The sequence below is a fragment of the Rana temporaria genome, chromosome 4, assembly GCF_905171775.1.
Source record: "Rana temporaria chromosome 4, aRanTem1.1, whole genome shotgun sequence".
NCBI lineage: Eukaryota > Metazoa > Chordata > Amphibia > Anura > Ranidae > Rana > Rana temporaria.
Window position 1 is genome coordinate 118,546,233 of NC_053492.1, and position 27,064 is coordinate 118,573,296.

General features: G+C 41.5%; 1 protein-coding gene across 2 annotated transcripts in view; it reads right to left on the bottom strand.

Moving 5' to 3' along the window:
* Positions 1–725: 725 nt before the first annotated feature.
* The window catches only part of LOC120936509 (allantoinase, mitochondrial-like), a 50,808-nt gene continuing 24,469 nt past the window's right edge, over positions 726–27,064 (bottom strand). The window contains exons 7-12 of one of the 2 annotated variants that reach the window (XM_040348925.1): positions 25,913–26,006; positions 24,220–24,406; positions 21,322–21,460; positions 11,204–11,376; positions 8,334–8,366; positions 726–1,036 (exon numbers count right to left, since the gene is read on the bottom strand). In XM_040348925.1, the coding sequence (XP_040204859.1) occupies positions 953–1,036; positions 8,334–8,366; positions 11,204–11,376; positions 21,322–21,460; positions 24,220–24,406; positions 25,913–26,006 (710 nt within the window). In that variant the 3' untranslated portion in view covers positions 726–952. Of the gene's footprint in view, positions 1,037–5,921; positions 6,151–8,333; positions 8,367–11,203; positions 11,377–21,321; positions 21,461–24,219; positions 24,407–25,912; positions 26,007–27,064 lie in introns of those variants that run through there. The other variant, XM_040348924.1, reaches the window with a different exon arrangement.

Genomic DNA, 27,064 nt, shown 5'->3' on the forward strand with positions numbered 1-27,064 from the left:
ATTGCCCTTCCATTTGCTCCTTGCTGCAAAGGCCAGTTATAGGTGAGGGCAGTGGCCATTTGTTTGTAGTGTGATCTGCATAGCTGGATATATATCCAGGGTGTTTGCTTATTTCTTAGTTTTTTTCCACTTATTTTTAGGTATATTAAGAATATAGTGAAATCCCTTGACCAGGATGATTCCTTTCTTACTAACTTAGGTATTTGTATTATTATATATGTTTGTTGCTGATTTCAGTTAGGCTGCATTCACACCTGGGCATTTTGAATTGCGGGCAGATTTGGCGTGATTCTGCCTGCGATCTCAAAATGCCCAGGTGTGAATGACAAATCGCACAAGGCACATTTCAAAGGCCATTCATTTGAATGCCACCTAAAAACACAGTGCGGTTCTGCCATGATTGTCACGCGATAAATCGCACTGCAATCGCTGCAAAACGCATTGTGTCAAGTTTGTCACCCAAAAAAGTTCAGGAACTTCTTTTGGGTGAAACTAATGGCAGACAGAATCACGGCAAATCTGCCCACAATTCAAAACGCACAGATGTGAATGCAGGCTACTACTTGGTATTATGTGGTAACTAACAGGATAACCTTGTTTTATACAATGTAATGCCTCTTCCAGCCTACTTGTATTACTATTTATATACTGTATTGCTATACTGGTTACATGTGTACTGATTGTTTATCTGTAAAAAGGACAGGGATGCAAGAACGCTAAATGACTATGTGTAAAAATGATTTTAATAAATATGTAAATATGAAATAGAAGTCGCACACGCTTGATTACATTCATTTATTTGCAGTAGTATTCCTGTGTGTGCATGCCTTTTCTGCTCAGTGTCATGCTTTTGTTTGGTGCTGTCTTTGTATGTGCACAGGCAATATTATCTTTTCCGTTTTTCTGAGTCTCCAAGCTCTATGTTCCACGCTGATAGATTTCCCGTGTCCTGTCATGGCTGCTGCTGCAGGTGTCCATGTGAGCGATATTTCAGGGACTCAACATGAGGTACCACTTTCACTTTCCTTCCAGCAATCTACAAGGAACAATGTTTGATCTGTTTGTGTGCCTTATCTTTTTCATGTGTGCCTTTGTTATCACAATGTTATATATGAGTCTATAGCTCCAGGGCCATAGCCCAAGAAGGGTCTTTTTCAGTTATATATACAAAAAGGATGTATTTTATAAAGTCAGTGTGTGTTGACCCAATAATTTTTGGTTAGAACAATATAGATTTAGAACTCTTGTCTCCTTTTACTCTTTTCTCAAGCTCGATTACAAAGATTTACCCTCACTCATTCTGACAACAGTTTCAGTAGACAGGAAGTAAGAAATTTGCAACAGGCACACAGGCAGGAATACAAAGTTGACAGGGTCTTCCCCTACTCTACTAAAGAAAGGCATCTTTTTATCTACCTGCGTTGCTGTTGGAGTAGTCAACTCACTTCCTACATAGTAAAAGGTCAGAAGCATAGGAAGTATAGGTAAATTATTATAATACATGATTTATATCAGGGGTCAGAAACCTTTTTCCACTTAAGGGCCAGCTGGATGTATGTGAATGCATGGAGGGCCACATTCACTTGCTAATAAATGAAGATAATAATCTGGACCCCTTTACATTACACAGCCCCCGCACCTCTGGACTCCTTTGCATTACACAACCCCCGCACCTCTAGACCCCTTTACATTACACAGCCCCCGCACTTCTGGACCCCTTTACATTACACAGCCCCTGCACCCCTGGACCCCCTTACATTACACAACCCTCACCTCTGGATCCCTTTACATTACACAGCCCCTGCACCTCTGGACCCCTTTACATTACACAGCCCGCACCTCCAGACTCCTTTACATTACACAGCCCCCGCACCTCTGGACCCCTTTACATTACACAGCCCGCACCTCCAGACTCCTTTACATTACACAGCCCCCGCACCTCCGGACCCCTTTTCATTACACAGCCCACACCTCTGGACCCCTTTACATTACACAGCCCCTGTACCTCTGGACCCCTTTACATTACACAGCCCCCTGCATATTACACAGCCCCCTGCACATCACTCAGCCCCCCTGCATATTACACAGCCCCCAAACTTTATGCTTTAAAATTGCGCACATGCGTGGAATAGCAACAAACTACTGTACTTAAACATCTCCATAGGCAACGCTTTAAAAAGTTCTACAGATTACCAGTTTAGAGTTACAGAGGAGATCTTGTGTTAGAATTATTGCTCTCTCTCTACCGATCCCAGCAATCTGTGGTTTGAACACTGTTTACATTTACAGCTGCGACTGGGTACGAGCACGAAGGGATGGGGCGCTTTAAAAAATTATTATTTTTTAAATTTAAATTTTTTTATTTTGACACTCTCCCTTTAAAAAAAAATTCGAATCACTTTTATTGCTGTCAGAAGGAATGTAAACATCCCTTGTGACAGTAATAGGAAGTGATGGGTACTCTTTATGGAGGGATCCCAGATCTGTGAGACCCCGAATTCCTCCTTTGCACTTAAAAGCATTCAAAACGCCAAGTTTGGCTGTTTTGAATGCTGTAATTTTAAAAAATTTGGCGTTGTGACATCGCTTCCGGGTTACTAGATCAAAGACCCGATCGAAGCCGATTCTGACTTTGTTCAGGTCTCCCTCCAGCCAGCGGACTTGCCGGCTGGTCGCTCGGGCCTCCGGGTGGGAAAAAAGAGCCCAGGACGAGCCGCAGAAGGCTGCTTGGGATAACAGGCAAGCAAATGCGGGGTGCGGGGTGCATGTGAATCCATCACGTGCACTGACGGGCCGGCTATTTAGCAGCGGCGGGCCGTAGGTTTGTGCAGCACTTTACAATATAAAGGGGGGCAGTACGATTACAACACAGTTCAATACAAAAAGAATAGGAGGACCCTGCTCATGGAGCTTACAATCTAATAGGGAGGAAGTGGTACAAGAGGTAATAGCTGCAGGGGATGATCTGATGGAGTACAGTACAATTTTTAGTTGGAGGTCGGATAGGCTTCCCTGAATAAATGGGTTTTCAAGCATTGCCTACAGGGAGAAAGGGTAGGAGCTGACCAGATATACTGGGGTAGGGAGCTCCAGAGGATGGTATATGTTCTGGAAAAGTCCTGGATGCAAGTATGGAAGGAGGTAACAGGAGAGCTAGAGAGCAAGATGTCTTGGGAGGCGTGGAGAGGACGATTTGGGTGATATCTGCAGATGAGGGGCAATGTTGTGGATGGCTTTGTAAGTTGTGGTTAGTAATTTGAATTTAATACATTGGGCTACTGGAAACCAGTGAAATCTCAATGGATTTGTTCACATGTGAGGTTTGGGGGGTAGTAAAACCCTGTGCTTGAGCCATACTCTCTGAAGAGTGATCCAAACGCAGACCGCTCTTCACTAGTGTGAATGAATCATAATGATGCCTCTGATCTTGAGTCTTTCCTCAACCCATCCAAATTTTAAAAAGCAGTTTTAGCTTGACGTATACTTATAGAGATGATAAGATAGTATGTATAAACTGGGAAGTCAAACACACAAATTTTGGTTTATTTGAACAGACAATAAAAATGATGTTTTCGTACACACAGTTACTATCATAAAATGAATCTAACTGCTATTAGGGCACTTTCACATTGATCCGGTGTGCTTCTCCCACAGTGTGGGTGCAGCGCAGTGTACCTGTGGTTTTCGTGTGGGTCAGCTGTGCTTTGCCATATACTTCCATTATGTCCTGCGGTTTTGGTGTGCTTTCTGAAAGTGCACCCAAAGTCCTTCACGCAGGAGTTATGTTACTGTATGCATTGTGGGAGAAACGCACCAGATCATTGTAAAAAGGAGCCTTGGTAAGAAGAGGCACACATAACCTAAATTTTGCAAGCAGTGAAACTACTCCAAGCATACAAAACCTGGAACAAACAGGGGTTAACAAATATTTGTATTCTCAGCAATTACATTTTAATTACGTTAATTAATTGCAAAATTGTTTTTTTTCTTGAACAGAATAGTGAATGGTTATAACCCTTGTCTGGTTTTGCTGTCTGTTTTTCCAATGGAGAAATCTCACTTCCTGTACTGGAAACTGGGTACACACACACAGCGGGCTGAACGAAAAAAAGATTCCTCCATTGAAACTAGGTGGATACAGGAATCCCTACTGTTGGGACATTGTAATCTGACAGTCAGTGAGGAGTTTCCACTGTCAGGCCTCGTACACACGACTGTTTTCCTCGACAGAATCCATCAAGAAACTTGGTGGCAGAGCTTTTTTGCCGAGGAAAACGGTCGTGTGTATGTTTTTCGTCAAGAAAACTGTCATGGAACTCGACGAGAAAAAAAGAGAACAAGTTCTCTTTTTCCTCGTCGGGAGTCTCAATTTCCTCGTCGTGTTTCTCATCGGGTTGGTTTATGACGAGAAACACGTTCGTGTGTATGCTTAGAAACCCGCGCATGCTCAGAATAAAGTATGAGATGGGAGCGCACCTTCGATAAAAGTAGCGTTCGTAATGGAGATAGCACATTCGTCACGCTGTACCAGACTGAAAAGCGCGTCTCTCACCAAACTTTTACTTAACACGTGGTAACACAAGATTAGCAAAAGCAGCCCCTAGGGTGGCGTCAATGGAATCGAACTTCCCCTTTCTAGTGCCATTGTATATTGTTGAACGTCACCGCATTTGAGAACGACGAGATTTTGTCTTGACAGTGTGTACGCAAAGAAAGCTTGTCAAGATTCTCGACAAGCCTAACAAGGAACTCGTCGAGGAAAACGATGTTTCATTTACGACGAGTTCCTCGGTCGGGTGTACGAGGCCTCAGAATATACTGAACAGCGTTGCAGCTGATTGGCTGCAAACTGATGATCAAAGAAGGTGTTCTAGTTGGTCTGTTCTACAGGAGCCAATCTTATGATCGGCTTCTGTCACATAGGGAGAGCTACACACAGATCCAAATTCAGCTTGTCACTGCTGAACTGGACAAATTTCAATCTGTGTGTATCCACCTTTAGTTAGTTGTCACCAAAACAGAAGCCCCCTTCTATTTCTCATACAAATTCCCTCTACAGCAGAGGAACAACAGTAAAGACCTGATAGGTTCTAACCCTTCTTCACTCCATTAGATATACTAAATACGACAATTTTTTTCCCGAACATGCTGCATTTTTTAACGACGTTTTTCAGGTTGTAAAAAATTATCGTGTGTGGGCTAAAACGACGTTAAAAACCCGCCCATGCTCAGAAGCAAGTTATGAGATGGGAGCGCTCGTTCTGGTAAAACTACCATTCGTAATGGAGTAAGCACATTCATCACGCTGTAACAGACAGAAAAGCGCAAATCGTCTTTTACTAACATGGAATCAGCTAAAGCAGCCCCAAGGGTGGTGCCATCCGCATGGAACTTCCTCTTTATAGTGCCATCATACATGTTGTACGTCACCGCGCTTTTCTAGAGCATTTCTTTATTAAAACGGTGGTGTGTGGGCAACATCGTTTTAATGATGAAGTTGGAAAAACTTTGTTTTTTTTAATGCCGAAAAATGATCGTGTGTACGCGGCATCACACCAAATTCTGACCGTCAAGAATGTGGAGACGTACAACACTACACGAGCTGAGAAAAATTAAGTTCAAAGCTTCCGAGCATGTCGACTTCATTCTGAGCATGCAGGGTTTTTTCTCCATTGGAGTTCCATACAGACGAACGGAATTTCCATCGTAAAAAAAGGGAACATGTTTTCTTTCTAAGTCCGTCGGAATTTCCGAAGGAAAAACTCAGATGGGGCACACACACGGTCGGAATATCTGATGAAAAAATTTCATCTGACTTTTTTCATCAGAAATTCCGATCATGTGTACGCGGCATAAGTTAGATAATTTGAAGTTCTTCGTCTGAACGTTTTTTTCTAATAGTACAAATGAAGAGTTTAGACATTTGGTAGGTACTTTTCAATAACGTCATAAATGGCTTAGATATTTGGTAGGTTCTTCCTAATAATAGGGTGCACCTGGTGTACTAGTTTTACCAGGCTCCACAGTGTTTATAAGAACAAGTTCTCCTGTTGGCTGGGCTACATGCTTCCCTTTGAAATAAACCAGAGTCCCCCGAACAAGAGTAGCCATGACTTTTCCTTGAAGAAGGAATCCTAGATATGGGGTGAGCTGCAAGGTACAAAATCATTATTAGATGTCATGTAAGTCGATTACAGGTCTGAAAATATTACAATACTGGGCATTAGGCACCTACGTCTTTTAATACATGTCAACGCTCATATACAAGCTGGTCTTTGTTTTAAATGGCACATGTTATATCTTGCTTATGGATGATAATAGCAGCACATGAAAATGTATGATTGTACATAATGCATGTAAAATTGCATGAAAACATGCACAGAAAGGTGTGAATCCAGCCTAAAGTTCCATTGCACCCAAACTGATTTTAGCGTTAGCAAGTGCTGAAGAGTTTTTACACTTCCCCATCGATAAGGTTTCTGTGCAGCCTGAACTTTACACCATATGGCCAATTTGAGGGAATCTCTCTTTGTTGGATTTTGATATCATATCGAATGCAGCAGGAAAAGACCTAGAGGGGGTGGGAAGTCCCAGAACTCCAAGGTAAATTGGCACAGAGGCAGGAATTATGGCAGGATAATCTCAGCACTGAATTCCCATAGAAGTATTAAAAAGCCAACAGATAACGCTCTAGATTCTCTACCTCAGTCTACTCTTTATATTTATCCTGGTGTGTTAGCTTTGTGTATTGAGCCTATAGCAGTATTATGCATAACTGGGTTTATTGCAATGGAGGGATATGTCATGAAGGATCTTTTATACAAGCAAACGTGCTTGGTTTTGCAGTATACTTTGTAGTGTTGTCACTCTGCATAATTCCCATAAACTCGGCTCTGTCCAAATGTATTGCCTATACTGATTTCCACCCTAGGCCCACTCTATCTTACAAATCATGTATGTGGTTCTTTTTTCTTCCCTATGTAAAAAAATGTTTTTTGTTAATGAGCCATTCCAGGCAATAAGAGAAACCACTAAGCCACTACTGCTGTCCAACAATCAAAGCAACCATTGTAATGTCCAAGTCCATTTACCCTTATCCAAGTTCCAAGTTCTGTACAGTAGGAATCAAGACTGTACTTCACAGTCAGTGGAAGTCTACCAACCACCAGTAGCCTAAGCTAAGTAACTTCCTTACCCAGTGCTTCCCCAGAGCATTTCCAGTCACTGCTAAACTTCCCAACAGGTTTGAATTAGTTCAATCCGAAGTCATATATGACTTTTTTTTTTACTAGCAATTAAAATTATTTTCGACTCTTTCATCTGCTTTTTGTCTGGTGCTCCTTTCTGTATTTCTGTGGTTTGAGATATTGCTGGGAACCCATCAAGGGAAGCCTAATGCCGCGTACACACAACCGTTTAAAAAAAAAAAAATTAATTGGTCATTAAAAATGATCGTGTGTAGGCTCCAGAGCATTTTTCTCGACGTGAAAAATTGGCATTAAAAATTTAGAACATGCTCTATTTTTTCTCGTCGTTTTTCACATCATCCTTTATCACGTCGTGAGAAATGGTCGTTTGTAGGCTTTAACGACAGGAAAAAAAAACGTGCATGCTCAGAAGCAAGTTATGAGAAGTAAAATTTGCATAATCAGCCCAAAGGGTGGCGGCAATCGATTGGAAATTCCCCTTTATAGTGCCGTTGTACGTCACCGTGCTTTGCTCAAGCATTTTTTATCACGATCATGTGTATGCAAGGCAGGCTTGACAAGAATCACGTTGAGAAAAACTTTTTTTTCCATGACATGAAAAGTGGTTGTGTGTACGCGACTTTAGTTGTGTGGGAGCTGCCTTGCCAGAGCTCTTGAGTTTGTTTGAAGTTTTCTTCCACCTGACTACCCATGCATCTCTAAAACTTCCCAGCACCTCTGGGAATGTTTTTCCGATTCTGATTGGTGGCTGTCAGAAACTTTGTAGCACATATAGCTTTGTAATACTTTGTGTTTCTTACATCACAGTTCATTGTACTTTCTGTGTGTAAAACACAACTTGTAGTTGGTGTGATTGAGAATAGCTTTCACGTGTCACAATCAAGGATTTTCAGATCACCAGATTACCAACAATAGGGAATAAGGTGAACTATTGCCCGTTCTGAATGTCTATTACTAATGCATGTAGGTACCGTAAACAAACGTTGGTGCCAAATTCAACACACCTGTGGTAAGATTATGTCTTTAATATGTAACAATTTATTATTTTAATTTGTATAATAACCAAGCTGTGAAATTTGCTATTGCTATTGCTATTTGCTATTGTAAAATGTCTCATTTGGTTACCTTATTCTTGTGATGAATATCATTTTCTTGTACCTAATAGAACAGCAGAAAAACATAATGATAAGACATACCAATAAGAGAAATTGTGTTACAAACAGAAATCAAATATCTAAAGTGGTTCTAAACTCTTAAGCCTCGTACACACGACCGAGGAACTCGACGGGCGAAACACATAGTTTTCCTCGTCGAGTTCCTTGTTAGGCTGTCAAGGAACTCGACAAGGCAAGTTTCTCCATTCCCGTCGAGGAAATAGAGAACTTGCTCTCTTTTTGGCTCGTCAAGTTTCTCGGCAGTTTCCTCGATGAAAATGTACACACGACCGGTTTCCTCGGCAAAAAAATATCTCCCAGCAAGTTTCTTGCTGGTTTTTGCCAAGAAACTCGGTCGTGTGTACGAGGCTTCAAGCCTCGTACACACGACTGGTTTTCCCGTCTGGAAAACTGCCACGAGAGCTTTTGGCTGGGAAAACAGGCCGTGTGTATGTTCCATCACAGTTTTCCCGACAGGAAAACTGCCGTAAAAAAAAAAAGAGAACCTAGGCCCAGATTCACAAAGGACTTACGACGGCGTATCTCCAGATACGTCGTCGTAAGTCTGAATGTGAGGCGTCGTATCTCGGCGCGTGATTCAAAGAATCAGATACGCCAGAATTTGTATAAGATACGACTGATGTAAGTCTCTTACGCCGTCGTATCTTAGGTGCATATTTATGCTGGCCGCTAGGTGGTGCTTCCGTTGATTTCCGCATCAAATATGCAAATGAGCTAGATACGCTGATTCACGAATGTACTTGCGCCCGGCGTATTAAAATACGCTGTTTACGTAAGGCGTCGGACCGGCGTAACTTTACCCCTCATAAAGCAGGGGTAAGTCATGTTAGGTATTGACGTCGGAAACGTCGCAACAGCGTCGTATTTTACCTCGTTTGCGTAAGTCGTCCGTGAATGGGGATGGGCGTAGGTTACGTTCACGTCGACTAAACATTGAGCCAGCGTAAGTTAGGGAGAAAATTCGATGTGATACTGAGCATGCGCCGTTCGTTAGGTGCGTCATTTACGTGGGGTCACGATTCATTACCATACAACACGCCCCCTACCGGCCTAGTTTGAATTAGGCGGGCTTACGCCGGCCCATTTACGCAATGCCGCCGTAACTTAGGGCGCAAGTTCTTTGTGAATACGGTACTCGCTTCTCTAAGTTACGGCGGTGTAGCGTATCTTGATACGCTACGCCCGCACAAAGATACGCCCTCCTACGTGAATCTGGGCCCAGGTCTCTTTTTTCCCGCCGGGATTCCTGGTGGTTTTTAACCTGACAGCTTTCCTATGGGAAACACTGCGATGGAGCATACACATGGCCAGGATTCCCGACCAAAGCTCTCATGGCATGGTTTTCCTGTCCGGAAGCCCGGTCGTGTGTAGGGGGAAATAGTTACCGAGCAGGTTCTCGGTTTTCTCCTTGGGATTCCCGACGGACTTTTTACGCCGGGAATCACGACTGTGTGTACAAGGCTTAAAGGTTTTTTACCTTAAAGTGATTGTAAACTTCACCTTTTGAAACATCCCCTGCAGCAGCTGGCAGGCGAGGAGAGGTGGGAAGCAAGCAGAACAGCAGGGTGCCAGGAAGCAGGGGAAATCGGCATTGCACGGGTGTGCATGTCTATGAGTCCTTTATTGATCCATCGATGTGCTGGTTGCAGGTCTTCTCTCCCCTTTGACTGCTGTCAGTCAAATCCTGTGAGGAGAGTCTATGCCCGGGTGGGGAATGTGGCTTGCTATGGGGGCAGAGACAGAAGAGGAGGAGGGTAAAGCACCAGTGGGGGACCACAGAATAGAAGGTAATGGGCCAATCTTTGGAATAATATTTCACAGAGCAGGTAAGTATAAACCTCTTTTTTATTTTAATTAAAAAAATTAAGGTTTACAATCACATTAAGGGTGTCTAAAAGATAACAGTATGCTTAATAAAATACACTACATCAGCAATAGGTAGTACAGTATATATATATATATATATATATATATATATATATATACACACACACACACATTATATATATATATATATATATATATATATATACACACATATACACATATACATATATATATATATATATATATATGTACCTTAAGGACTCAAAGGCACCAGAAAGGTGGTAAAAACAGGTGGATATACTGTAAATTCTAATATTATAGCCGGACAGGGCTGTACACTTGCTGTGGCCGTGATGCTTTGTTTCCTGACCGAAGCATTTTTATCTTGGATGACACCACCCCTCAAACTTGCCCATTGAGATCAATTGGGCTGCACTGCAAAGCCAAATGTAAAATTGCTGTTCAGCAATTGGAAAAAGAAAGTTAAAAAACAGGTGGTGTCAGAAGGCGGGAGTAGTGCCTCCTGAATGCCTGCCAGCCGCTGCTATATCGCCTTCTGAAAAGCGATCCACCACTGATTGCTTTTCTGAGGGCAGGAAGCCTCCTGCCTGTCTAAAAGAAGTCTTGCTGTTTTAGGTGGGACACAACTAAAATCTGGCCTTGAAGTCAGATCTGGTTGACAAAGTAGCATGGCCACTGCAGTGCATTTGCATATTAGCCCGTGGTTCTGGAGAGAGCTGTGGCTGTAAAATTCTTCGGAGGTGAAAATTAGTAAAACACATTTTACCATGTATGTGAATACATTTTCATTGGAAAAGTGAAACTATTTTCTTCATGTAAAAAGCCCTCTGAGATTCTCACGTCTCTATAGTGAAAGTCCACTAAGAGAACCCATCCAGCTGTGTTTTATAATGCAGATTGGTTGCTAAGGGGGCCAATTTCATCAAACTCTATATAATCTTTATAGCTGAGTGATCCTGTTATTTTACATACCTGAAACTCTCTGTCAGGGTCCCAGATGACCAAATCAGCATCATAACCCACTTTAATGGCTCCTTTACGATTGCCAAGGCCGCACAGTTTGGCCGGGTTGCTGCTCAACAATTGGGAAACATCAGTCAAAGAAAAGCCGCGGGTTCTTGCAGAGGTCCAGAAAAGAGGCAGTCCTAAAAGTGAAGAGAGAAATCAGTTTACCAGAAAATTAATTTTATTATTTTGACAAATAAAAGGCAAAAGGGAAATAAAAAAAACCTTTTGTGACCTCTACAGATAATCTTGTATTTTATCAGCCTATAAATATATATTTTTTATTAAAATAAAAACCCCCGGAAGAAAGCTGTGGGAATAATTTTATAAAGTCAACACTAGGGTTGAATTACTAAAGGCAAATAGATTGTGTTATTTTCCCCAGAGCTTAGTAAATGTGGTGAAACTTTGTGATTTCCACAAAGCTTTACCACATTATATTTAGTAAGGAAAACGAGTGCAACTCAAAATCTATTTGCTTTCAGTAAATCAACCTCAGTATGTCTTTAGCTGGCTATACACTATTAGATTTTCAAATGAAAATTCATAAGAAGATTCTCAGTACATTTAACGATTTGATGAAAGTACCGTATTTACCGTATTTACCTTCCTATAGCGAGCACCGGCGTATAGCGCGCACCCATACTCTAGAAGGGAAATTCCTGGAAAAAAATGAATTACTTACAGTTTGTCGGTGTCTTGCCCGGCGTCCATCGGCGGCCTTGTCCGGTCCGGCGTCCGTCTGCGGCCTCAGTGGTGTCCTCCCCACTTCTCCTGCGCTATCTCTGAGCTCTCCCGCGCTGTCTCTAAACGCGGAACGCGGCCGAGCATAGCCGAGTGTACCCGAGTGTACTGCGCTCGGTATATGTCAGCAGCGGCGCTCAGAGACAGCGGATCCACGTATAACGCTCACCCACGGTTTTCCCCTGATTTTAAGGGGAAAAAAGTGCGCGTTATACGCCGATAAATACGGTAGTTAAAAATTTCATTTGTTTTTGACATTTGATATTTAATTGAAGGGACTATACCAAGTAAAAACCAGATACACTGTTAGAAATTTGTTTGTTTGAAAAACATTTTTCGTCCTGCTTGTTCGAATTTTCTCATCACTGCAGTCAAAAATGAATGTCAAATTGACCCCACTAAAAAATTTAAAATAGAATGAACCTTAAAAGAGAAGTATGAGTTTGGCTTTTTTCCCATAATAATACTTCACCACGTGATATGAGAAGCCAAGCTTAAAGTGATCCCTCCACCAATAAAGATGGGTACTCTCACCTTCACATATGGACCACTGAATTACCAGATGGTCAAATGAGCAGGTATCACAAGTAAAGAAACAGGATGGTGACTCAGATCCTCATAAAGCAACCAATCTCCAGGGATGATGAGCTGGCAGTACCCACACAGTCAGTACTGTTGTCTGGGGATGTAGAGAACCCCCAAACTCCTGTTTGTGTGGAGTGACGCTTGGGGCTTAATACTGAATTCTCACATAAGGAAGAGCATTGAAATCCTTGCATCCGCAGTTGTGGTTCACTCCTGTTCCCTAGAGCCGTTACACCATCCCAGCTCGGATTGGCCCACACAAAGGTCCCAGCAAGACACCCCAAATGTCCGAGAACCCGGAAGCTTCTGAATGCAATTGGATACCAAAATGGGACAAAAAGGCCGAAATTACAATATAATTCTATGGCAGCATCAGCAGCGTCTGTGCTGCTGCCATAGCATTATATTGCAAATTCAACCTTTGCCCCTCCATGAATGGCAATGGCAGTTCTGCTCTATTTCTTAGGATACAGTGAGGCAAAGTGAGGCATGCAGATGGACACCCCCTAGGCTTATACTCGAGTCAATACGTCTTCCCAGTTTTTTTTGTGGTAAAATTAGGTGGGTCGGCTTATACACGAGTATATACAGTATCTACAAATCCAGTGCTTGAATATATTTGTACTTTCTCCTACCAAGAGCCTCCGAAGAAAGGATTGGTATTCCTGAAACATGTTAGGCTGAAGGAGCTAAAACTTTTTTCACTGGAAAATGTGTACAAATGTCTCAAATCATGATTGTACTATTCTATGTATAATGTACGAATAATCAATGTGTTTCACATATTTTTACATTTGCATACAGATAAGATTTTTCTTTAATAAATTATATATTTTTATACATATGTTTTTTCTGTTTGCCCTTAAAATCCTGATGTACCGGGGGTACTTATACCCTTTTAGGGTTTTTTCCCCCGCTTTAAGCCTAGTACGCACTAGCAGATTTTTTCGTCCAACCCAGAAAAAAACTGTCCGCTCCAGTCAGAGCTGCTGTACTAACAACCCGGTGTCAGTACAGCGATCTCCCACACTGAGCTATTGTGTTACTATCAAGGGGACGCTCCCCCGCCAGAACACTTCAGCCAGCACTCTCAGACATTGTTCGACGGAAGTTCGGCCCGCTTCTGTGGGACCGGATGTCATACACACAGGCCAGATGTCGGACGCTTTTTATTGAACCGGCCGATGTCGCCCGACATTCAGCCCATGTGTACTAGGGTTTATCTGCTATGAAATTGATTCATATATTTTATTGTATAATTGTAAGCATATATTTAAAAAGGTAGCTGTACTTAGGAAAGTATGTGTAAACCCAATCACTAAAATCTCATATAAGCTTTTACATGTTATTGTCATTTCAAAAGTTATTTTATATATTTAAAAATCTGTGGTGATCCTGCCATGAAGGTCCTTGATCAGGCACTTCTTGTTATAGGGTAACATTGGTCTCTTTCTCTGTCTCCCAACTGTGATCCTGTGTTGTTACGCCATAATATGCTTCCTAATAGAGACTACAAGCAGCCATGCACATTGCACAGACATGGTATACTGTTGTCACCAATAAGATTCCTGCCCATAAAAATGCCTTGCAGCAGCAGACATGAAGTGGGTGCAGATGGGTTGTAGGAGATCAGCCGTGGTCATATACAACAAAGGAACAAAAAGGCAAAATCATAAAAAAAAATATAGCAACTCTTTATGCTGCATGGTTTTTAATAAATTTAAATATTAATTTAGGGTTTACGTTTACTTTATTAGATGTGTCATCACAGTCCCCAGCTAAGCTAAACATTAAATTATTTACATTCTGCACGTCTGTGTGCCCACAGTAAGTGCAGACAAAGAATGAGGACAATGAAGGCATATACCGGTACTTCACATACTTGTGTGATTTATTATCTTCACTTCCAGAGGCCTAAAAAAAAATGATGATTTTCATGCTACACTGCAGCAATAGCGGGGTCAGCAATGGCAGCCTACACATTTATGTCAACACAAATATGATGTAACATAAGTTTTTTTTCCAATTTATCTGTAGATTTATGCACTTATTTCTCTCCATCTTGCTTATTAACCACTTCCTTACTGGGCACTTAAACCCCTTCCTGACCAGAGGACTTTTTGCGATTCGGGAAATGCGTCGCTTTAACTGACAATTGCGCGGTCGTGCGACGTGGCTCCCAAACAAAATTAACGTCCTTTTTTCCCCACAAATAGAGCTTTCTTTTGGTGGTATTTGATCACCTCTGCGGTTTTTATTTTTTGCGCTATAAACAAAAATAGAGCGACAATTTTGAAAAAAAAAATTTTTTTTACTTGTTGCTATAATAAATAGCTCAATTTTTTTTTTACGTTTTTTCTTTATCCTCAGTCTAGGCCGATACATATTCTACATATTTTTAGTAAAAGTTTGCGCAAAAGTTATAGCACCTACAAAATAAGGGACAGAATTATTATAATTTTTTTTTTTTTTTACTAGTAATGGCGGCGATCTGCGATTTTTATTGGGACTGCGACGTTATGGCGGACACATCGGACACTTTTGACACATTTTTGGCGCCATTCACATTTATACTGCAATCAGTGCTATAAATATGCACTAATTACTGTATAAATGTGACTGGCAGGGAAGGGGTTAACACTAGGGGGTGAGGAAGGGGTTAAATGTATACCCTAATTAGTGTTCTAACTGTGGAGGAAGGGGGATGACTGGGGGGGGGGGTGACCGATCTGTGTCCCTATGTACAAGAGACACAGATCCGTCTCCTCTCTCCCCTGACAGCACCGCTCTCTGCGAGAGCCGGGAATGAGAGATGATCTCATATGTAAACATATGAGATCATCTCTCATTGGCCGCACAGATCGCCTAGGAAATGGCCGCTCCGATTGGCCGTTTACGGCGATCTGTGACTGGCTGTGTCCAAGGGACACGGCCAGCACAGCAGTTCCCGCTGCGCGCTCGGGAGCGCGCGCGGGGAACGTGCAAAGGGGCGGCCGTAAAAAGACGGCCTGTTAGAGATTGGGAGCCGCGCTGAGGCCGTACAAAGTCGTAAGTTAAGAGATAAAGGTGCCACATCCTGTGAGATACAGCTTTTCATGCTATCACTGACTCAGCCTCCCAACAGTTTTCATATACAGTAAAACCTTGGTTTGAGAGTAACTTGGTTTGAGAGCGTTTTGCAAGACAAGCAACATTTTTTACAAAATGTTTACTTGATATACAAGCGATGTCTTGATATAAGAGTAGCGTCATGTCACAATTGAGTATAAAAGAGAAGAGAGGAGCCTCTAAGTGTAGCAATATGGTTACATTTAATGAAGGTACAACATTTAGCAGCTCACATGGTTGATGATTAAAACAGTCTAAGGGCCAGATCCACAAAGAAGTTACGTCGGCGTATCTATTGATACGCCGCGTAACTTCTAGGATGCTCCGGCGTATCTTTGTTTTGTATTCACAAAACAAGATACGCCAGAATGTGGGCTAGATCCAACTGATGTACGTCTTAGTACACCGTCGGATCTTAGGTGCATATTTACGCTAGCCGCTAGGTGGCGCTTCCGTTGATTTCCGCGTAGAGTATGCAAATTAGCTAGATACGCCGATTCTCAAACGTACGTCCGCCCGGCGCATTTTTTTCGGTCGTTTACGTAAGGCTTTTTTCGGCGTAACGTTACCCCTGGGTCTATGAGGCGTACGCAATGTTAAGTATGGACGTCGGGACAGCATCAAATTTTCCGTCGTTAACGTCGTTTGCGTAAAACGTTCGCAAATAGGGCTTTGCGTAAATTACGTTCACGTCGAAAGCATTGACTATTTGCGACGTGATTTTGAGCATGCGCACTGGGATACCCCCACGGACGGCGCATGCGCCGTTCAAAAAAAATGTCATTTACGTGGGGTCAAGATGCATTAGCATAAAACACGCCCACATCTTAGTTATTTGAATTACGCGCCCTTACCCCGACACATTTACACTACGCCGCCGCAACTTACGGCGCAAATTCTTTCTCGATACACTGTAAGTTACGGCGGCGTAGTGTATCTGAGATTCTCTACGCCTGCCTAAAAATAGGCAGATCTTTGTGGATCTGGCCCTAAGTATGCAGGGATCCAGGTGTAAAGCTATGTTGTGGACAACATAGGCCATCCTCCACATCGCCATCAACGTCGTCCCTTCCATGCTGCACTTCACGAGTGGTTCAAGCCTCACTTTCAGATCACTTTACTGCAGGGTAGTCTTCCCCTTCACGACTGCAGACTGACAGCAGTGAGAGCCGACACTTCGGGTGATTGTCTAAGTGGACAGCTTTACCCCGGATGTCTGAATTCTTAGATGTGTCTCTTTTATTCATCATCCATGTAAGTTGCTAAATGTTGTACCTTCATTAAATGTAACCATATTGCTACACTTAGGCTGCATTCACACCTAGGCGTTTATACGCCTGAAGCGCGACGCTCGTGCCGCTGGAGGGGCGAATTTGCATTGATGTCTATGAGATGGTTCACATCTCACGCCGAACGCCGAAACGCCGTATGCCTGCCGCCTGAAAACAAGTCACGGACCCTTTTTTTCAGGCGGCTTTCGGCGTTCGGCATAGACATCAATGTAAATGTCTTGTTAAAAAAAAAAAAAAATAGTTTAGAAATCGCGGGAAAATACGCCGCGTACGCCACGTTACAGTGTGAATGCAGCCTTAGAGGATCCTCTCTTCTCTTTTACACTCTGTAGCTCCTGCTGGATTTTGCTTCTAATCCCGTTGTGGAGGCTGCCATTTGTTGATGGACATTTTGCGGTTACACAACTTATCACATTGCTATAATCTTTTTATATGGACTATAAACTGAAGGACATTAAATATTATTTTATTATACACAATTTATATATCGCCAACAGTTTACGCAGCTCTTTACAATGTATAGGGGGGACAGCACAATTACCGTACAGTTCAATACAAAAGGTACAGGAGGGCCCTGCTTGTAGAGCTTATATTCTAAAAGGAGGGGGTGGTGGTACAAAAGTAATAGATGCAGAGAATAATTTAATGGGGGTGGCTCTGGGACAGTAGTTAGGTGGGTGTGGGATAGGCTTTCCTGAATTAATATTTTTTTTTAGAGATCTTCTAAAGGAGGACATGGTAGGGGCGGATCAGTCATACTGCGGCAGGTAGTTCTAGAAGATGGGAGAGGCTCTGGAGAAGTCCTGAAAGCGAGCATGGGAGGAGGTAACAAGGAAGCTAGAGAGCAGGAGGTCCTGGGAGGAGAGGAGGGGACGATTTGGGCGATATCTGCAGATGAGGTTGGTGATGTAAATGGGGGCAATGTTGTGAATGGCCTTGTATGTTGTGGTTAGCATTTCGAATTTTATACGGTGGGGTAGGGGAAGCCAGTGAAGGGATTGGCAGAGAGGTGCAGCAGTCATGGATCGGTTAGTGAGATGTATTAGTCTAGCAGCAGAATTCATAATAGACTGAAGGGGGGATAGCCTGCGTAAGGGTAGGCCATTAAGGAGAGAGTTGCAGTAGTCAAGGCGGGAAATAATGAAGGAGTGAATAAGTTGCTTTGTGGTGTCATTAGTCAGGAAGAGTAGGATTCTGGATATGTTGCGGAGATTAAGATGGTAGGATTTAGCCAGTGATTGGATGGGGGGCTGAAGGAGAGGTCAGAGTCAAGGATTACACCCAGGACCCTGGACTTATGAATAAATGGTCGTGGGACAAATCACTTGAGTTTCCATTATTTCTTATGGGGAAATTTGCTTTGATATACAAGTGCTTTGGATTAGAAGCATGTTTCTGGAATCAATTATGCTCGCAATCCAAGGTTTTACTGTATTTCCTGTTTGTAGGTGTCTCATAGCTTAGCTGTCTGACCTCACTGATGATTCCCTTGAGTTTTAGCAAGAGAAACACAACACTGACCATAATGTCACCTTACACATACAAGCAATAAGTCAGTACTACTGGATCTGCCTGACTATTGTAACTTACAAACGTCTCATGCTGTATAAAGTAAGGTGGATGGATTCAAGGATTTTACAATATGGCATTTACCAATAACAAATTGGACACATTTTTAACTCATCTTTTTATCTCCAAACACTACAGGAGTTGTTTCGGAACATTTGTATTGTTTGACAATATGATGTGAGCTATAATTTCAATATAAAGATTGATTCTAATACCGGAAATTCCCAACAACGCATCCAATTCGCATTACAAGAGAGTGTGCCTGGCTCTCAATAGAGCCAGTTCACACATCTGCATGGCGGACATGGGTGGATTGCACAGGGGTCCTGTGCGTCTTTGGCTAATGCCACGTACACGATTGGATTTTCCACTCAAGCTTGGCTTGCATACACACGGTCACACAAAAGTTCTCTGAGCTTTCGACCATCAAGAACGCGGTGACGTACAACACTACGACGAGCCGAGAAAATTAAGTTCCATACTTCCGAGCATGCGCCAAATTGTTTCTACAGATGATCGGAATTTCCGATTGGAATTTCTTCCTTCGGAACATTAGAAAACCAGCTCTCAAATTTTAGTTGGCGGAAATTCCGACAGGAAAAGTCAGATGGAGCCTACACACGGTTGGAATTTCCAACCAAAAGACTTTTCTTGTCGGAAATTCCGACCGTGTGTATGGGGCATTCGTTTCAGGTTCGAATTCAGGCAAAAATTCGGGTCTGATTAATCCCTGAAACAGATAACAGGGACTCACCAGATCCCCTGTTGTGAGCCGCATCTGTCCACAGTGTGAACCCAGCCTGAAGATGTTTTTACTTACACATTATTATTATTTTTTAAACATACTCTTTATAAAGTATTTTGAATTACAGTGTTACAAAACCCAGTAATATGAAAATAGTTCATCGCCCCCCCCCCCCCCCCCCCACAGTGCCCACAGTTTATAAATATTCTGTTTACATTAAAATACTGCCACTATATACCTTTTTGGATAATCTGCATACCACGGTCACGTGATAACCTGCACATTTTGTCCAGAGCTGTGTGTTCAGGTAGGAGGAGATTTCCACTATAGCCTGTATATACGCACATGTGTTATGTCAATATCATGTCACTTGGCTAGCTCTGAGAACAAGGAAATGTTCTCTCCAGCATAAAAGACACAACTGAGCATGTGCAGGTCGGCTAACCTGCCTGTTTTAGCTGGCCTTCCCCAGATAGACAGTGCAGGAGGGGAGGATCTGTGCATACAGGATAAAAGAGCCCTTTTACACAATGCAGAGGATTAACTTAAAGCGGGAGTTCACCCATTTAAAAAAAAAAAAAAAATCTCCCCTTAGCTTCCTGCTCGTTCGGTCTAGGGGAATCGGCTATTTATATTAAAATAGGTGCAGTACTTACCCGTTTTCGAGCTGCATCTTCTTCCGTCGCTTCCGGGTATGGGTCTTCGGGAGCGGGCGTTCCTTCTTGATTGACATTCTTCCGAGAGGCTTCCGACGGTCGCATCCATCGCGTCACTCGTAGCCGAAAGAAGCCGAACGTCGGTGCGGCTCTATACTGCGCCTGCGCACCGACGTTCGGCTTCTTTCGGAAAATCGTGACGCGATGGATGCGACCGTCGGAAGCCTCTCGGAAACCTGTCAATCAAGAAGGACCGCCCATTCCCGAAGCCCATACCCGGAAGCGACGGAGAGGATGCGTCTCGTAAACGGGTAAGTACTGCACATATTTTAAAATAAATTGCCGATTCCCCTAGTAATAACGAGCAGGAAGCGAAGGGGGAAAAGTGCCCTCTAAGGGTGAACCCCCGCTTTAAGTTCCACAGTGAGTATAACAAGCATGCTATTCTGCATATACAGACTGATTTTACTGTTGTGGGTTTAGTAACACTTTAAGGTACAAACAAAGCCTACTGGGCATACCCAGTCTCATAGGGCAAATGAAAAAAAAAAAGGAAGCAATCAACTCTTCACTTGACAACCAAGCTATCTGATTCAGATGAAGCTCATTGGCATAGGTGTAACCAAAAAAAGGCACCACCTTAACTGTCGCTACCCTACAGATGTTCCCAGTAATTAAAATCAGAGAGGGGGAACTGATCCCATGGAGGTGTCCCTAGAAGGGTTCGTTCCCAATGAGGAGACCCATGATATCCCATATTTTACCAGGACAACCCATGGATTCATAAGTGAACTTAAACAAGGGTATTGCTGAGTTGACCAGATTCAGAAATCAAGTGTAGGTGCGATTGGAGACTTACACATTATTCTTCATGCATGCACTTAACATGAGAATATTTTAGGATGCTAGCTAGGTCTACTTTGAAGGAAATTTGTGCTAGGAGATATATGCAGGCTGCCAATGCTGACTTGCTTCTGTAACATTCAAGCTGTCTGCCTGCAATGTAGGATGATCTGCAGTAAATCAAGTTAAAAAAACTTTCAGGCATAGCTATTTATAGAAGAGTTCAGGGATCACAGCCTCAATCCTAGTACAGGTCAGATATTTCCCAGAATCTTCTAATGGGTCAACAGCTAGTGGTGGAGAGGGGATGGAGACATAGGTGGTGGAAGGTATCAAAAGTGCTTCAGGTCCAGGTTTTTGTGAGACTCGAGGTATACAGACATCCCTCCACCTCCTCCGCCATTCCCAACATTATGCTGGTGAGAGGGGTTGCAGATCAAATTCGGAAACCTTTTGATCCAGCTTGCCACACTGTCAGTTACATTTAATGATAGGACAGTACCCAGCTTCCCAAAACCGTACTGGAAATTGACCTATACCTACCAAACTGTAGGGAAGAAATTCCTCCCCAGGCCTCCATGTAATCTCCCTCTTTCAGAAGCTTGAGATCTGGTGTGCATGGCGAATGATCAGAAACCACCATGTCTATATGGCCCTGCAGGAGTGCATTCCACAGAGCCTCCTAAAAATGACAAAAGGTAGCATCAAGTTTCCACAAAAATGTATTCATAATCAATAAAATTATCTAGAACTTTACCTGTATGTAGTGATGGGTGACACTAGACATCTGCACTGCCGAAAAATGTGTTTGTTTTCGTTTCATTCGTTTGTTTTCTTTTCTGTTTTTCGGGTCATTCATTATGATCGAAATTCGTTATTTCGAATAAATTCGTAACTTCGGAATTTTTTTTATTTGTCACGTTCCATTAGTTTAGATGCAATTTTCGTTATTTTGATAATTTGTGAAATCAGAAATGCGAAAATCATCCGAAAATTTGAAAATCAGAAAATTTGAAAATCTGAAAATTCGAAAGAACGAAAATAAGAACGAAAATTCAAAAATTCTAAAATAAGAATCAAAATCCAAAAATTGGAAAGAACGAAAATCCGAAAATAAGAACGAAAATCCAAAGATTTAAAAAAACTAAAATCCGAAAACATCCCCGAATCGGGGTGGGTAAGATATAACATATATAATGGATATGTATGAAGGCGATGACCTTTGCCAAACCCACAACACAAGAGTCGAAGAACCAAAAAAAAATCTTTCCATAAAAAAAATTATACATTTATTGATACAAAATATAAAAAAATTGTCATAGAATCACAGAAAAAGTACTACTTATGCAGTCATATGACTGCATAAGTAGTACCTTTTCTGTGATTTTATGACAATTTTTTTATATTTTGTATCAATAAATGTATATTTTTTTTTTTGAAAGATTTTTCTTGGTTCTTCGACTCTTGTGTTGTGGGTTTGGCGAAGGTCACCGCCTTCATACATATTCATTATATATGTTATATCTTATCCTTTAGTATCTCAAACGTCCCATACTCCACCCCGATTCGGGGATTTTTTCTAATCCTAACTATTTTCAGGGACCTGGATGCTTCAGGACATTTCAACTTAATAGTGCCTGCTCTATAATTTATTTATATAAAATCTGAAAACTCTAAAGAACGAAAATCCGAAAAAAAAACACGAAAATCCGAAAATTCTAAAATCCGAAGATTTGAAAATCTGAAAATGTGAAAATCCGAAATAATAAATAATTAACTAACTAATAATAACTAACTTTTAATTTATAGGTATTGGAATGTCTAATTTGTCTGTTAGTGAACGTAAACGAATATGAATTCATCCGAAGTTATGAATTATCTGAAATAACAAATGCTGCATCTAAATGAATGGAACGTAACTAATTAATAATAATAAATAATAATAAAAACATTTATTATTATTTGTTACATTCCATTCATTTAGATGCGGCATTCGTTATTTCGGATAATTCCCAATAGTTAGTAATATTTATTATTAGTTATTTTTTTGAATTTTCAAATTTTCGGATTTTCACATTTTTGAATCTTGCTTTTTTGAATTTTCAGAAATTTCAGAAAAATGTGTTAAACGGGTTTTCGTTAATTCGAATATTTCTGAATGAACTAATTTGCAGAATTTAGTTGAATAACGAATTGCACATGTCTAGGTGCCACAGTAGAGCTGGCTGGGGTAATTTATGTCCCTCAAACAGAGGGCTACATGTCCCTTAAAGTGGTTGTAAACCCTTACAGCGCATGTTATGCTACAGGTAAGCCTACAATTAGGCTTACCTATAGCTACCCAGGATATTTCCTAAACCTGCACGGTTTAGGAGATGTCCCCTGTATTTGCATGTGCCGATGTAATCGGCAAATGCGCACTGAAGCAATGGCACATACGTGGCGTTGCTTTTAGTGACTGTGTCGTTACGTGCCGGTCCCGTGTGCATGCGTGGGAATGACGTCATCACGGCTCCAGGCAATCATGACGCGCCGGAGCTGCGATACCCGGGAAAGTAACTCCACAACGACATGACGCTGGCTGGTGCTTTGTCGGGCACCGCAGCGGGGGCTTCGATCTCAGGTGAGTATTACATAATGAGCTAGTATGCTATGCATTATGCCTTTGTCTTGCAGGTGTTAGATTTTTTATTTCTTTTTGCAAAGTGGGTTTACACCCATTTTAACAGACATAGACTACTGAGTGCAGGATATAGCCAGACTGCAAATTCTCAGATATAAGCTTTCAGCAGTCAAGTGGAATCAAACTAATGGAATTTGAAGAATGATTGATTACTAGGATGTAGTGTAGCTGTGTGCAGTAACCCATTTATTGCCAACCACTGCACAACATTATTATATTAAAGGCATATGCAAATGTTTTCTTATCAGTAAATTGCATTTTCTATCTTTGCCAGCCAGTCTGATGCCGCGTACACACCATCACTTTATGTGATGAAAAAAAATGACGTTTTTAAAAACGTCACTTTAATTGACTGTGTGTGGGGGAAAACGTCGTTTTATGTCTTGTAAAAAACGACCAAAAAAAATTGAAGCATGCTTCAATTTTATGTGTCGTTTTTCAAAAGTGCACTTTTTACTTCACAGAAATTGACCGTGTGTAGCAAAAAACGTTGTTTTCGAAGACGTTTTTTCATCCACGCATGCCCAGAAGCTACTTATGAAGCAAGCTTCAATGGTAAAACGTGGTGGAACGTAACCTCACTTTGCAAGAACATTGTGAGAAAAACGATGGTGTGTAGGCAACTTCGTCTTTGAAAATTGAAGTTTCAAAAACGTCATTTTTTACTTCACAGAAAGTGTCGTTTTTTTTCATCACATAAAGTGATGGTGTGTACGCGGCATGAGGGTTAATGAGAAAGTAGGGAACAGAGACAGTACCTTGTTGCGATGGCCTCTCACAGGTGGGCAGCACTTGTAGTAGGTGGCACCAGGGGGAATGTGCTCAGAGCTCAGGGATAGGTAATGGTGAGTGGTCTCTACAGTCAGGGGGGCTCCGGCCTCCTTTGCTTTTCTGATTATGGTCAGAGATTGTGCCGATGACAGGTGTACAATGTGACATCGTACTCTAAAAAAAGATAGTCTTATTTAAGAAATCATATCCTGAGACAGCCAATATCCTAAAGGCATTCATCACCATAAAAGTACTGTACAGAGCATTTTGGATAACATTAAAAATTTGTAAGTGACAGTCTGAGCTGCTATATCAGAGATTATAGTAGATGGTACTGTCTTTGTAAATTGTGGCATACTACAGCACTTGCCATGATAACGCTATTGAAATCAGTAAACAGAATTGCTGAATAGTTTTGTGTGGGGCCTTTGTAGTAGTGCAATATGTGTTAGCTATTGATTAATGCAAACGGTTTGGAGTTTATGTGATACCCTTTTGTTAGCACAAGTTATTATTTGGCATGCAAATCATAGGGATGACTTAGATCCCTTCTTCAAACTTCGTACAGTTCTAAAAATGGTTTTGAAACCAAACATATTTACACACAGATCTACAAGCAAAAGCAATGAAATATAACCATACAAAAAACGTATTTGTTTTTTATACACTTGTTTATTAACCACTTAAGGACCAAGCCCCTTTCTGAGGCCCCGTACACACGGCTGAGGAACTCGACGTGCTTGGCACGTCGAGTTCCTCGTCGAGTTCTGGGATGAAGCCGCCGAGGAGCTCGGCGGGACGCCTTCTCCCATAGAACAACGAGAAAATAGAGAACATGTTCTCTATTTTCTCGTCGAGCTCCTCGGCGGCTCCATCGAGCCAAAACTGTACAGACGACAGAGTTTCTCGGCAGAATCCGGGTTTTGACCGAGTTTCTCGGTGAATTCTGCCGAGAAACTCTGTCGTGTGTACGGGGCCTGAGATTTGGTGTTTACAAGTAAATTTTTTTTATTTTTTTTGCTAGAAAATTACCCCCAAACATTATATATATATATTTTTTCTAACACCATGGGTGGCCCTGCAAGCACCACTTGCCCTTGCCCGATGTATTCAGGCAGGATGTATTCCCAAGTAGACGTACATACTCGCCAGCACACCATGGATCGACAACTTCCATCCAAAAGTTTTTAATGAAAGAGATCACATCACAAAGGAAGGTGCAACATTTCGGAGCCGCACAGGAACCCTTCGTCAGGCATGTGATTAGTATTGAGTATATGAGTATTCCCAAGTAGGTCTTTCCTGTTTTTTAAGACCCTTTTAAGACCCTAGCAGGTTGATTTCTACCAACTCTAGACTACCACCTCTAGAGTAGCTTTTCTAGGTCAAGCATAGATTTCCGGCCAAGCTAGCAACATCACCACTAAATGAACTCTGTATTCTAACAATCTTGGCATATCAAATACAAATACATGGACAAATTCACATTAGTTGGAGATGATAACAGATCAATCTGTTATATGACATTGATTGGCCAATGGATCTCCAAGCTAAGAATGCAGCTAGAGTTTTAAAACAGCTGCTATATTCTAATGCCAAGCTACACAAAATGCAACGGGATACAAACAAAGTGAAAGGGTGGCTTTTCAGAAAATGCTATAACATCTATTCAACACTAACTTGTACTGTTGACAAAGATCAGCCACCAGTTCCACTGCAGCAACCTCCATGTCATCTGGGCGGGAGTCCAAAAATGTTTCATAAAGTGTGGGATCTGTGAAGAATAGGTACATATTAGGTTTATAGGTGGCTAAACGGATGTTTTATAGTACCCTATCATATACTGTATGTGTATATGTATATATATATATATATATATATATATATATATATATATATATATATATATATATATATATATATATGTATATATATATATATATATATATATATATATATATATATATATATAATGTATAGATAATTCATATATTGTTGGGCACTGGCTAGCAGGATTGGTATGTTTTTTCAATAATCGTATTCCTAAACAAAAACTTTCAAGTCAAAAGTTAACCATAGAGCTCTGTTGTTTGAGGAATATTACTTACCTATGCACCTTAGTATGCTACATTTAAACTGATGGGCTGGTAGAACAGTTCAATAGAACCCTGAAAGGTACACTAAAATGTGATTGATAAAGATTAAAAATACTGGGACTTCCTGTCACTATACTTAATGTTTTCAACAAGTAAATTGCCATAGCCCCCCACAGGGTTTTCCCAGTTTGAACTTTTGTATGGTAGACGTCCCCGAGTACTCCTGGGTTCTGTCTGGGAAATGTGAGTAAGAAGCCACACCTCACAAAAGAGTAATTGAACACATGCCCATAGTTTGGGAATGTAGCAAGCCAATCCAAACCCTTAACATGGAAGACAGAATCTTCATTTTGGTGACTACTTTAAAGATTAAACTTCTGGAAAAGTGGTGGGGCCTTTATGAGATTGGAGAAAAAAATAGTGATGTCTAATACGAGACTTACTAGCCTCTGTTCACCCTATAAGACCCTGGAAGCATAGTGAAGCTTTTTCAGTAGAAAGTGACTCTTAAGTATCACCAGCAAAAGGGATACTAGAGGTTTGGATATCAAAGACCCTGTCTGTTACTTAGATTCAGTAGGTGATGGAGTTCTTGAAGACAGACCTAAAGGTATTTTCAGAATTACCTGGCTGAACTAGCATATGTTACCATGACATTGTGACTGAGCCTCATGTCAAAGTAAAGTGAAAACCCTTTTAGATATCTCAGAATTCAGAGAAAAGACATTTCAGAAGA